The sequence below is a fragment of the Ptiloglossa arizonensis genome, chromosome 1 (assembly GCF_051014685.1).
Source record: "Ptiloglossa arizonensis isolate GNS036 chromosome 1, iyPtiAriz1_principal, whole genome shotgun sequence".
NCBI classification, from domain to species: domain Eukaryota; kingdom Metazoa; phylum Arthropoda; class Insecta; order Hymenoptera; family Colletidae; genus Ptiloglossa; species Ptiloglossa arizonensis.
In genome coordinates this window covers 8,290,886-8,306,240 of record NC_135048.1, presented here as the reverse complement: position 1 = coordinate 8,306,240, position 15,355 = coordinate 8,290,886, and the positions used below count along the sequence as shown (strand labels likewise).

The 15,355-nt window shown below is 34.3% G+C and overlaps 1 protein-coding gene across 1 annotated transcript in view; it reads right to left on the bottom strand.

The window, feature by feature from the left end:
• Creba (Cyclic-AMP response element binding protein A) overlaps window positions 1-15,355 on the bottom strand; it is a 41,544-nt gene that overhangs the window by 20,000 nt on the left and 6,189 nt on the right. Inside the window, exon 2 of the mRNA XM_076308009.1 lies at window positions 14,901-15,105. Within this exon, the coding sequence (XP_076164124.1) occupies window positions 14,901-14,966 (66 nt within the window). The 5' untranslated portion in view covers window positions 14,967-15,105. The remainder of the gene's footprint in view (window positions 1-14,900; window positions 15,106-15,355) is intronic.

Sequence of the window (15,355 nt, the reverse complement as noted above, 5' to 3'; positions counted from 1 at the left end):
GCATACATACTTACACAACCACATAATTTCGTATAGGACCATCCGCGACCTCCAACTTTATCGCAATCGTATACCTGCAACGTTCATTGTTCATGTAGAATTTTACACGCCCGATAAATATGCCCCCCTTCTTGAATAAATGGGGCACACCGAATGTAACGCGTTTCGTTTCGTGCGCCGTTTGAAATATTTTATGCGTTGTTTGAACACGACTTCGTCGTGAAGTGTTCAATGTTTTCAAATGCTTTAACACGTTGTTTCCAACACTGATAATACAGAGGAGTATTTTTAAAGTGATCTTACCTGGTATGTAAGATACCGAAGAGCAAATAGAACGTTGGATTTACAATTGGGGTGCATTTTATCTTGCGGACCGATGTGACTGGAGACCACGAACCGACATAACTCGAGTGCGTTGGACCGACGCGATTCGAACGTCCTCGTTTAATTTTCTCGTAATCGATCAATATTTTGATAGTGTTTCTTACAATGGTGACTGATGAATATGAGGTTGTAAAAAATGTTCGAAGACTCTACGTGCGGGTCCTCTTGAGAAATATTTATTATTTCAATACTAAAAAAAAAAAGAAAAAGAATGATGAATCGTTAATGGTGCATTTGTTTTCTCTGTATCTACTAAATAGTTATTTAATATTTTTGTCCAGTCTACTAAATAACTGTTACACAATATCATTACTGATTCGTAATACTTTGTAGTGTTGAAATAATAAATGTTTCTAAAGAGTACCCCAATAACAGAAGCGGTTGAAGGTTTGTTAAAGACAATTAAAATATCTATTGTTTATTTCTACCTCTGCTTATACATAATCTAAGAGACACTAAGATAACTGAATACAATGCTGAATTCACGATTGGAGGAAATTTTATCTTCGAACCGATATGATTGGAAAGCAATCCGCCACAAATCAGTAAATTTCTCCGGACAGGTGTAGAACCACGTGATACGGTATCACTTGTATCTTCGATTGCAGAAACTGTACCATAATACCAGGCACTATGTCGGTACGACGTTAGTCTAGAAATATCGTACGGTAAATTCCTGGACACTGTAGTCACTCGTGGATTCGGCGTATGATGTAATTTATCTCTTTTCTAAAGAAGACTATTTCGGCATAGATCGACGTGACGAAAATTATTTTCGTACAATGGACAAACAATTTTCGTAAATTTTAATTGCAATTTTCGGATAGCCACGACCTGTCCTCGCGAGATGAAATTGTCGACAGAGATCGAAACACGCTCGTGGAGAAATCGAGTCACCCAAAAGTACTTTAATAACACAGGATACACGGGAATTACACGATCCTTTGTATAGTTTTCGTCGTAGAAATTAACATCGCCCGGTTAGTGATTTATCGCGGTAATTTCGCGTCAAGTGAAAAGCGAGAAAGTTGAATTTATCATCCCGCTGGCCAACATTTCGTTTCACTCCGTGAACGTACAGAGCATTTTTATGCTCAGTTTTAATTTTACATTCGTACACGCCAAGTGCTTCGTCGATTGCCAGACACTTAGCAATTGACTCGAGACGACAGTCGCTGGCGCGACGAAATATTTAAAACTGACCCGTAACCGTGTGAAAATACACAATCTTCGAGAAATTTTACTGGCCGTGAAAACTGGAACAACACCCCTCGTAACTCGTTCAATTGCAAGCTAGCCTACGAGCAATAGTAGATTGTTTTATCTGCTTCCTCCGATAGTGGTCGCACAATGGCTGATAAAAGTGAATGACAAAGGAAAACATCATCTGAAACGAAGCCATTTGTTTCGAGCCCCACCCACACATCTTTGGAAAAAAACTCATGTTTTCTAACATTAATTCTTTTTAATCATTTCTTATACACCGAAGATTTATTTCATCGATAAAACTCGGTTCATTTATTAGACTATTTGTAATAAGTAAAAGGTATTTTCCAATAGCACAAAATGAATTAAATGAATTAAATGAATTAAATGAATATTCTATATAATTTTATATAGTGTTAAGTCATTTTTAAATAATTTAAATACTATTAATATTACGTTTTGATATTTTTTGAGCTGAATGAAAATTAAATACTATCGCTGTCAAAATACAGCGAAGAGAAATGTTTTACTTATCTGTTGGAATTATTTAAATTTCAAATTAATGGAAATGCCTTCGAATAGCGCTAAATAATCAAATCTATAATTCACGATTGTAGCACATGCCTGATAAAGAACGCGTGAATCGATATTTCTTCATTCGAGCGTGGACAGATATATATTCAAACTTATTAGTGACAGATGTCGATTATGAAAATCAATAACTTATTAATTAAAATGTTCGTTACGAAAATTGTCGACTCAATTGATCAAATAACTCGTTGGGTCACCGTGTTAAGTTAAACATATTTGTTGAAAAAAGTGTGCGCAGAACCCCGAATGTTGCATGAATCGAAGTTGAAAATTCGTGCAATTATGGAGGTATTCGATATAATAATAAGAACGGAAGGGAAGAGCACTTATTGACGCTTATGATTATAGCGTCAATACGCATAAATTACTGAATTCGTGAGTACCTTCTTTGATATCTATTTTACTGGGATTTACTTGACAATTTTTAGAAATGGAAGAAAACGTTACAAAAAACACTTCGCTTTGCTATGACATCCTAAGAAGGACTTATTAGCAAAAACAAAACCATAATACAATAGATCCCCGATAGTTGTTTGGATTTACTTGATAATTTTTAGAAATGGAGGAAAACGTTACAAAAACACTTTGCATTGCTATGATGTCCTAAGAAGGACTTATTAGCAAAGAAAAACCATAATACAATAGATCCCCGATAGTTGTACGAAAAGAAATTGAAAATTTGAAAAAGATCGATATTCGTGCAATCATCAAGGTAAACAACCCAATAAGTACAATATCTTCCACTTGTATTCGTGTTTTCTTCTTCGATGCTCGTTCTTTCATCTCAAATGCGAGACATTTGTTACTGTGTGACCATCTCATCGACTTATTCGTACAGTGCAACAAACAAGTATCGACCACATTGGAACTCAATGGCTGCTGGAATATAACATCCCTATGTTCTTACAGCGTTAATTGACCAGTACTAAGAACTGCAAGATAAGTGAACTGGAGTGGTACTGATGGTGGCAGTAAGTTCTCATCATGGCTTAAATGATACTACGGAGGTTAACGAAAGAGGTGACAAAGTTTCAGTACTCTCAATTCTCTGCCAAGCCCAAAAATGACAGGATGTTTAATACCTGTTTCATGAGCCAAAATATAAGATAGATCATCGTAGCAACACCGTATCACAAGATAAAGCTAAAGCTTGCCGTGTGACTTGACTTTATACATTGTAAAACTTTGACTTCAGAAGAGAAAACGTTGCATTCCTGGGGTAAGTGTTACAAAGTTTCTCACAGTGCTCTTACCAGAAACCAAGTCTTCGACAAGATCCTTGCTTCTTCGTTCCGTGGCTAGATTCTTTAAAAATACAGTCCCTCGACTCTTCGAAATTGTCGACTTTCGTAACAGTGAACCATAAACCGCAAACCTTTAAAAACCGTAATAACGTAGCGCTGCTGTTTTTAGAACATTCTTAAAATATATTAACGACAACATGTGTGCGCTGACTCGTGCATTGTCCTGTAGAGACACGTGGATACAGAAAGACCTCGTTTAATATAGATAGGGTTTGCAACCAAGTACTCTACTGATAATCTATTATGGGTGCGGACGTATTGGTTGGACATATCCCAATCTTGATTTCTTAAGGCAGTATATGCTAGTGTAAGCAAATAACATCTGTACAGCAAAGCTGTATTATTGGTTAGTCACACTCAGGTATTCGAGACGTACCCAAACAGTACAGAGGACTCTTAAAGATACAAATTGATACGTATTTCACTAGATAGAACTTTCGACTTCTTTAGTATAAGGTTCTTAGTGTGTCATACAGAGTACATAGTGCAATTGGATCGAGTCGTGATCTAAGCACTCGTAACAGTTAATCTGCAGATAACTGAGCGTCCTCCTGCTGGAACGTTCACGATTAAATAGTTATCGCGTCAATGATGCTACAAATTTTTCATCGAGAGAAACATTCTCACGGTCGATTTTACAAACGTAAGTCTAAGTCTCGAATAGGACAAATCCTCGTCGACAAATGGAAGTATCCATCGTTTCTATTTTGTTCGAAGTCGTACGCGAAACAAGGTAGCCACGTTTTGGTCTTCTGCCTCCGCTGTTCGGGGAAGCTTGGAATAAATAACGAACGCATCACGAATGTAAAACGCGACGGTCGACTTTCGCGTTCGGGGAAAAGTCCACGACATCTAGATCCCAGGAGGTAACCGACACTAGAGGCCATGGTACAGTGAACTCCTTGGCGAACAACCTTCATCCTTTCCAATTTGTTGCCACGGATCGTACTGATGCGTGACAGTGATCACGGAAGCGAGACGAGCGTGAAAAAAGAACACTGGGGGAAACGACGATGACGACAACAACAACAACAACGCAAACTGAATGAATGCGGCAGCTCGGAATAGAACGTTGGGGATCTTCCATTGATCGGGATCGCTTAGGGACAAAATTGTTGGACGCGCTGTTGGATTTTCATTAACACGATCGTATCGAGATGTCGAGGAGAATACGAAAGTTCGAGCAGGCTATTTAAAATGGGGGGGGAAAAAAATTCAACTATTTCTTTTTATTAAAATTCATCGTACAGCGATTCCTCTACTTGACGTTGTCCATCGTAGTCTATATTTTCGTTCGTGAAATATGAAATATTTTTGCAGCGTGTGTTGCAACACTTCGTTTGAACAGTTATTAATTTGAAATTGAGATTTGGTTTGAAAACAGCACTGCAACACTATACTTAAGTTTTTTCTTTTAATGTATTCCTCTCGTATTCGTATTACGAGAGAAGAATGCGCAATAAAGACGTTAGTAAATAAATGTACAAAGTTCTTTATCTTTCAATTATTTTTTGCTCATTGATAAGAAATGACATGTATTATAAATCGTTGTGTAGGTTATGAATCACTGTCTATACATAATCGATCGAATTTCTTGGAAATAAATTAGCATAATTTTTTTTATCTCTTTAGGTATTGATATAGATCGTTTTTTTGTTGAAAATTTGCAATAATGAATCATCCTTTATAACGTGGAAACATTGCATTCTTATTTAATTAGCTCCTAATTTTCTTCAGTTATTTATATACATCTGTATTATTTAGTATCAGTAACGTATATCGTCGCAACAAATGTCAAAGAAACACATTAGATTACATTACATAAGTGAGAATGATTATAACAGGAAATTTCTTATCGCCCTTGGAATATCGTTTTATCGGAATTTAATAGCATATCAATATATTCGAGGATAGGATAACCTCTCCAGGGCAAATTATTTTATTCGAAATAAATAACGATTAAAAATAATATTGATCTGTGACATCTATCAGCTTTGTGACGACGTATACGCAGATATGTAATTATTAAAAATTATTTCTTTGTCGCGGTTTCTTTAAATAAATTCAATAGAAAAATTTATTACAAAGTTATTGAAAATATACGTAGTAATGAAATCAAAGAGAATTTGTTAATATTAATTTTTGTTGTAAAAATCCAAGTTCGTGTCTATCGTATGGATTCCTTTTCACGTCGGAAGCTTTCTCATATTTAAAATTATTTAGTTTGTCAATTTACTTTTATTATATATATTTATAATCTTGATATTTATAATATCAAATTTTGGTGAAAATGAAACACGATTTATTTAGAGCGTATAAACATTTTACTAAATTATACATTCTCCATTTTGGAAAACGAAATGACTTCCCGAACAACCCAATATATCGATTTAGAAGGTTTGTACGTCCTGTTACCAGTTATTGTTCGAATAAACATGATTTTTTAATTCCGACTTGTCGAGATTCTCAAGAAATCAATTTGACAAATCGATCGATTCTTGAGAAACTTAGCGCGAGTATTGAGGGTTAAGTATCTCCAAAGAGATTAACCACCGGGCAGATCGCACGTATTGGTGGCTCCACGTACGGCGCGCATTGGAAACAATAATTTCATCGTATCGCGAGTGTAGTCGCTCGGTTCTTCCCCACGTTTCCAGTCGTGGACTCCGATATATGGGTACTTCCGGCTTTTGCACCAAAATGCAACGAACCGCGACATTCCTAGTAGAGTCGACCGCTGACGATACACGACAGTGCGGTCGCCGTTATCGCTAGCCTAATTAGATTAGATACTTAATCGTCAATAACTGCATTTATATGACACCGCTGTGTCGGTGAACGAACCGGACGCGAGCGATGAATGCTCGACAGAAACGCAAATAAATGATGCTCCTTCGACGATTAATTTGATTCGAAGTTATCTCTATTCCCAAGATATCGTTACTCATGAATTGTAAAATATGAAAAGAATTCTGAGCTACGAAGGGCAGTATACAGTCAGTCGTGAAAGTCTAAGCAGAGTTTGCAGACTGGTAGAAAATACGTGTACAAATGCTGATACTATGCGTTAGTTAAAAACATTTTGAGAAATATCTTGAATTAATAACAGTGCTTATCAAATTCGTTGACAAAAACATTATCGATAAATATAAAATACAATGGTAGAAAAATTTACATACAAGTGTTAGAGATAACGTCACAGATATTTGAGGTTAGATTATAACAGGAATTTAACGTCACATTGCCTCTTGTACACTTTTCTACTACTTGTTTCTATTCTTTTTTGTATTTGCGTATCAGTATCTCCGTACATGCTTAATTAAGATGTTTAATAATAAAACTAACAATGTACTGAATACTATAATGGTCAATAAAGATAAACAATCTTTCATTCATTACTCATCGACTAAAATTCAGACTCATTGAATTAAATTATAACCAATAAAGGTTTATCTAAATAACTGCCCGATTAAATAAATATCGCAAATATCTATAAGGTGTTGTTACTCGTTATTTCAATCAAATTTTATCCATTCTTAAATATTAGACGAGTATATATTGACTCGTGTCACTAACTCTATTTCACGTACTATTTACTTTGGTCTTTAGGGAAAAAATCGAATAATTTTATTATCAGAGATTGGTTTCTCGTAAGGTGGTTGTACAAAAATAATCGATAAGATATGCTCTGCCCTTAACACTGTAGTGTAAGTTTTTTTCAATCTTTGTGATTCGCCTATTTTATCGTACCGTAAAGCAAAGTATCTAAATTTTCTGTAGCGCTACACGAGAGACGATTTTGTTGTCGGTGTTAGTTTAATCTCTACAGTTAAGAGTTCTTGGCTACTCGTACCCTAGTTTTGCTGCAATTTGGTATATGCGATACGTCCCACATCGTTTTACATCGCCACAGACGTCGCTTACACAACGCAGCTAAAAATAGCAACATCAGGAACCAGTAATACCAAAAGTGGGAGGGACTCTCTTCGATCGGCGAGAAATTAAGAGCGAAATTGTCGACACTAAATTTTCCATTCCCGATTTACAAATCGCGCCTTAAATTTGTTAAGCGTCAAAAAGTATCGAGCAAATTAGATTACATATTAATTAGAGAACACCTCGGTAAGCAGAAGTTATTTCACTGTCGGTATTATTTTGTTTCAAATTATTAACAGTCACATCAGTGGGTCTATAGCATTGAAATTGATTCGTTTCGAATCCTGAGATATGTAGACAGATCTGTATATAAATAATCTTATTTTGAATATTGACACTTTAAAACTAAAATTTCATATAAAAATTCTGTTATTATATCTTTCAAGGGTTTATTACTCCTTTCGAACTGTCCATTCTATTACTTATATCGCACTTATTAAATAGCTGTACAATTTTTTTCAAAATTGAAGAGTTAATTGACCTCTACGCTATAATTGTAATTTTGTGGAAACATCTTGTATTAAATAATAATTTCTATTTTCAAGTGACAAAATTAGAACCGCCACTTCGCTGCAAGCCGGGTAGCGACTTTTATCCAAAGCTAAGATCCACCCTTGCGTGCACGAGAGTGAGCGAGATAGAGCAACAACGAGCGCGTCTCGCATTACATGTGCTCGGTAGCTGCAATTCCAAAGTGATATTAAATGGTGTGTTGCTAATGCAGAATTCATTATTTTTTTCAATGAATTTATTATTCACTGATTAATATATAATCAATGAATTGGCTATATTTTCTCGATACAAACGTGTATAAACGCAATCTCATTTGGAGAATTCTCAAAAATTTTCAACTACCTATAATAAATATAATCCAAATTAAATTGGATTTATTTTCATCGGGAAACCTCACCAGTTTATTGATAATACTCTCGTGAAAATGTAATGACAATTTTTCATTTTCATAAAAGTATACATTAGCGGGTATGATTCTGTCAATTTTAATTTGGGGTAAACATTGTCACCTGATGGCGGAAATTACTACTCCTTGGGAAACGTCTTTCTTATTCAGTCAAGAATTTAATTTTTCAAGGTGCAACACGTTGAGTAACAGAAGACACCATTTAGATTTAGTGGGGAAGCAGCAACACCTGTTACCGCAAATTGGTGATACCAGTTGCACACTTGAATGTGTTTTTGAGGTCAGCTTAACAACTGTACCTCACCATTGCATTGTAAATGTTTCTTCCCTTCTACATATTATTTTCGTTTTATTCAATTCTCCATCTCATATTGTACACAACTCTGGTACAATAAAACCGTGTTATTATTATTATTATTATTATTAATATTATTAAACATCTTTAATATTATTATTGAACATCATTTTGTTGTTATTATTGATTTTGTTAAACATCTTCATTACATCTTTATATATGTGAACATAAAATATAACTAGAACATGTATGTGCGTGGTTAAAATGCCGTTATAATTATATTATATTATTATTACTATTATTATTATTTATATAAACCAATGTATACGTATTATTATTATTATTATTAATATTATTAAATATCTTTATTATTATTATTGAACATCATTTTGTTGTTGATATTGATTTTGTTAAACATCTTCATTACATCTTTATATATGTGAACATAAAATATAACTAGAACATGTGTGTGCGTGGTTAAAACGCCGTTATAACTACATTATTATTACTATTATTTATATAAACCGATGTATACGTAGAATATTTATTTTCGTATCAAATATGACACTGTTTGGATAATAAAAACTCTACTGTAACTATTTTCAATCTACACGCGTATAGGATATCGTGTACGAACTGACTAATGAACAATTTATGAACTGTACATTCCGTTAATGTTTTCTTAAAACTCGTTAAATATTTCAGAGAAGAAATAAAGTCTGAATGGGTAAAGATTACTCGCCAGCGATAGTGTGCACGATACAAAGGAGTCTAGGCTAGAGACTGACTCCGCATTCGTAGCCGCCATTGTAGTCCCTAATCCTACGCGGGGTCTGCGTGTTCACGGAACAACGATCCCCGGCAAACTTTTCCTCCGGCAACCACCGTTAAGTTTAACGACTTCGCTCACTGGAAAGCGTACTTACTCGCCTCTACAATACAGTCCGAGAGATGACGTAATTGAGTAAAAGGGGATTGACCCCCTCCCCCAAATATGACGAGCCATCCAGCTAGATCTACAGAGGCACAGATTGGCCTTTCAGTTTCTACCATGAGGAGATTTGTATGCTTGGAAAGTCGAATATGAATTGCTCGCAAATATTAGCCATGTGTGAACACGTCCAAAGTATGTTATATGAGTGGTCAATTGAATATTAATTAAACTCGAAGATTATAATCTATAAAATACTCTAAACTATTGAGTCTTAGGTAGTGAAACTTTCAAAATTTGTTGGTGGACATTTTATCGATCAAAAATTTTAATCGTTCGATTAAAAACATGTTTATCGCGTCGTGAGTATAGAGTGTATTTTCTTCTGCTCAAGTGCAAACTGGTGGGAAGTTTAAACTATTGTATAAATACTGCGTGTAGCAAAAGTTATAGGTAATACGTCATTAAAGTGTATAGATGATTACGAAGGCGATCTAAGTAAATATTTGTTTCATACTTTTTTTTTTTAATTCTGTATTGTTATAATTTAAATTAGTGGAATACAAAATGAGCGATAAATTAAAATTTCCCAAATATCTTATTTGGATTACTTATTTTGTAATTATTGAGACATATAACATCTATGCAATAGTTTAAAATTGAAGCCACTTTACAGAAAAGGATACACTCTATACTCACAGTCTAAAGATATATTTTATTGAACGATTTAAATTCATGTGTTCTTCTACTAACTTTTTAATCGTGTTATTGACTGGTGAAGAAGTTGTAGATCGTTCTCGAATACAATTCGTATAACGTTTTATATGTACATATGCGATGCAATAACTGCGCATCGTTTCATTTTTAAATATATACCGTTTTTTCGTTACATAATTCTTTGAATAATCGAAGAGCATTGTTTCTCTTATTCATCGTATCACTCAATTGCATCTCATCCGCGTAACTGATGATGTCTGCTGAAGATTAAGCGACACAGATGATGAAATGCTCACGAATAATGGAATAATGGAGGAGTTCGTTTTTATTTGACATAACTGTTAATGTCATATTCATTACGTATTTTTAAAGCTTCATCTCGATGTATTTCCTTCGAAAACTTAAAATATATCAAATCAGGTGCACCTTTAATTTATTTTTAGACGGTGGATAAAGTATTTTTCTTATTTATAAGCATTTTCACTGCTCGACTCACAATTAACTTACATTGTTAATGTTTCTTTTTACATTAAATCAGAAGAGTTAATTTTATTCGATTTATTATATTTGACTAAGGGCATGGATTTTCGTTGACGTTATACATTTTTTGGATACACTCAACATTCCTACTTTTACCATTGGGAATTTTTCTCTCTCTTGTATAATTATTTCCCAAAATTAATTACTTTACTGCTTAGAGATTAGTGAAATAAATTTCACACTACAAAAAGAAAATTATAGAATAAAATATGGTATGTAAAACTTAGATAATTATAAATAATTGTATAATATATAATAGTTTACATATATATAAATTATTATATATATATATATATATATATAAATTATACTTTCCATATCAGAAGCCAAAATTGAAAGTGCGGAATTCAATTTACTTTATTAGCAATCAATTTCTTATTTTTGTCTCCAAGTTCATTTTATGATAGAAATTTAAATACTCCATGACCCAGTAAGGAAGGTATCCCTCATGGTAGTAGGCTATGAATAAAAATTGGTCTTGCAATTACAGTGTGTGCTCATTTTGTGCTCGAAAAGACACTGTCGTTAAGAATGACCGTAAAAAGGAATGACGGGTCAAGAGGCAAGGAAATTATACGATGAATATTCGATAAGATAGAACACCGTCGGAGTCGCTAAATAGTAATTAGTAAACGGTAAAGCGATTATAGACTTAGGGGGAGGAAACTAAAAGCGGCGAGTGACTAATATGACCGTAAATACGATATTAATGACGCAACCAAATAAACGAGAATAAATAAGGCGAGTAAATGAACGCGTATTTTCAAACGTTAATTCAGTAATGATTGCAGAGTCATTGTTTCTCTGCACATATACCTTCTGTTTCTGATTTGTAAAAGTGTTTACATCTAAATTGTAAAAGCATTTAGATTTCACTTCGTGGAAAGTTTGCAGCGACTCGAAATATTGAACAAAAATTAATCTTTATTTGCAAATTTCTGTCGAATGAAAAAAATGTTTTCGTAAATATTAAACAGTGTCTACTCTACTTATACAAACAAGTAGAGACAAATAATACGGCCTCGAAATATCAGTTTGTTATTTAACATTTCGACCCGTGAGTAAAAATATGCAATTACCCATATTATTGGATTAAAGTGTTTATTTTTATTTCACGCATGTTTTAAATAATGTGTAAGATTAAAAAATTACCTCAATGATACAATGACTAACAATGACAGGACCGTAAATAAGACAAAGTATTAAGTAAATCAATTGAAACCTCATCAATTTCCCTGTCGTGTGTGTTATTATTTGTACGTTGAATTACTTTAGTATTTTTCATGTAGAATTAATTAATTCTAGGAAAAACAGAAGCAGGAGCCAACTGCACCAAATGTAATGGGAACATTGGTAATATAAAAGACCCCATAATGCCATTTGAGGGTTAATTCGATCCAATTAAATAAGAATGGCTTTCGTCTAGCACGAGTTGAACAGCATGACTTGGAAAAACAACATCGAAACATAACAATCGATATAAAAATTTCTTTCCCAATCATCGTCTAAAGTGTAAGCCGCTATTCCATTTTCAAGATGATAATCTTTTTAATGTTATCTGTGTGTATAAATAAGTGGATTTATATTGATAATAAACCGAATACTAATAATATTTTTATTTTCTTTGTCGTCGATTAAAATAATATTAAACGACGTTTATTAACGTGTTAATTAACCAAGAAATTGGGCCCGATAATCAAAGTTGTAGTACAATATTTGTGTTTCATTTGCCGTTGACTATAAACACCAACACTTATGAATGTGATAATTACGCAAGAAATTGTAATTGAATGCAAACCTTGTACTACAATATACGTACTTCCTTGGTCGTTAAGAGATACCAATATAGGCCTCTTGTAGACGACAACTTGTTTATACAGGTGAATAAACTGACGCTAATACGGGCAGCCTTTGCGTTCAAACGCTAAACTTCTCTCGTTGAACGGTATTGCAACAGATGAATAAGTACTTGGTACAGGCTTCAAGAATATTCGTTTAGTTATGTTTGTGAAGCGTAACTGAACCGTAATGGAACAGAGCCCCGTGCTGGCAGCAGGTAACCCACGAGTCTGTTTCTCAAAATAATGGTAGCAAATTTTCCACTATAATTACGTCATCTTTGTGCGAGGTAAATAATACGATATTTAATTAACGGATTACGAAATTATAGGACACGCAGAACGAATTTTTATCAAAGACTACACAAAAGTTCCCGTGATATGAAAATTTACTTTGGTACCGTTTCGAAATACCATTTTAGGGAACGTGTCGCTAAATGTTAACGATCAACTGAATTCAAAATTGAGAAAAGAATTTAACGTAAATAGTATTCCAAGTCGAACAATAATTAGCTAGTTGTATTTTCCTTATCTCAATGTTAAATAAAATTGTTCGTGCACTAATGATTATTTTTCGATTTTCTTAGCTCTGTTACATAGATCGATAAAAAAAATAATAAATAGAAATAAACGACAGGAGGTACTTGCCAATGAAAGCGATACTTAACTGTAAAATATTTGTTTCTATTTTTTTTTTTTTAAACGAATTCATAAAAAATTGACTAAATTTGTTTGGTTTTAATTTTTTATATAACAACAAAGCACTTTGAAAATTAGTATCGTATATTTAATAGTAGGCGAATGAATCTTGTAAAACGTTTACGGTAAGCTTGTACGATACAACATTTTTCGAAATTCCACTGAACGAAATCTTAGGTAACTGGAATCTCTCTTAGGAATCAGTTTTGTATGATAAAAATATCAGTTTCTCTTATCTAATCCGCCCCGTGAAGTAACGTAATTTTCTACAACTCGATGTGTCGTCTTAACTATTGTTCCTTAATCGATACTCGAAATAATAAAATATATTTTTTACCGTAATTCGAAATAAAATCCATTGAATTTTAATTTGTTGTGGAATAATTGTTTCGTAGTCGAAACAAGCATGTTTGAGAATATTCATTGAACGTTCTCTCCACATTAATATATTAATTTTTATAAACGTTAAATATGTTTGAATTATGCTTGTTTTAATATTCTTAATCTTTTGTGACTTAGAAAGTTCCGTCTAAAATTCCTCAACTCGAGTTCGCGAATCAGTGTACATATTCGTGTAGTATTAAATGATTGAATTTTCGACAAGAATTTCAAATAAAATACAGTGAAATCAATGGAAATAAATTCGAGATCGAATGCTGATTTTTTCAAAGAAAAATGTAATTGAGAAGCAACACTTTGAAAAGTTCAAAAAATTATCATCGTACGATTTTGCCATATTTATCACGTGGTTAAATGAAAATTTCAATCAAATAAATAGTTACCCAAGCACGAGAATCGTTAATATAATTAAATACATACGTGTTTATACCTCAAATTATATATTCCTCTTACAAATTTTTCCTCGATTAAAATTACATATTTATTTCTTAAGATAACGACACGCTCGAAAAACGTTTAATTTACGTACATCCGTGACGATACCAAAGATCCTTCTACCTGTAATTCAGTCAATATCTCCCATCAGTGTTACTCTCAAGCGACAACTTTTTCCTCGGATTCGAGTCACAGAGTCGTCTCCTCCCCCCCCCCCCCCCCCCCACTGTTTATATTTACCCAGTGAGAGTCCCATCGACTCCCTCGGCCATAGTTGAGATCAAAATCTCTACCTACCTCGCTTTCGAGCGAAGTTATCTTATGAGTTCATCTGGTAGCCCTGCACTTTCAGCCACCGATTGTTCAATTCGTGTAATAATTGCACCAACGTAGAGATACTCAAGAAACAATTTCTTTCTATAATTTTTAAATTACTTTACCATTTTACTTGAAAAAAAAATCAAATAAAATTGGCAAAGTGGAAAATTCCCGAGGATGGAATCGCGAATTCGGGGAGAACAGAGAGACACCGAAAGACACGGTTCCGTTGCTGACGATTTTTCCAACACCGGAGAGCGTCGTTTCCTTTCGTCGGGCGATCGAAAACAAGCACTTTCTCGCCGGGAATGAAGAACGCGCGAGAGAAACGGTGTATGTCCGGGATTATTCGTGAAGAACGAGGGACGAACAGAAGCTTCGTACTCACCGATTCGGATAGGTAAGACTCCCACAATTCCCTAAGGTCGCTGGTTCCCACGTCGTAGAATTCCATGATAGTCTTCCTCGGTCTTTCCTAGTGGTTCTGCTGCCGGTCGATGGATCGCAATGTCTGCCCATGGAAGGACGAAAACGATCAGAAGAACGCGGACGCGATCTCTCCTCGGGTATCCATTGTCGGCCACGGATACGTTCTGGAACCAGTTGTTTTTTAGGGCAAAAACTACAGAGAAATTAACACTTGAAACTAGAACCACCAAGGGGGTTCGAGTCGACACGTTTGAAATTTCTTTTCAAGATGGTTCGATTATTAACGGTGTCCTCGTCTGCGATATTCGTGGACAATTGTCGAAAATGTACGTACTCAATTATGGTACGTATGGTACACAATTATTAACGGTGTATTTGCCTACAATGTTCGTGGACAGTTGTCGAAAATAGACG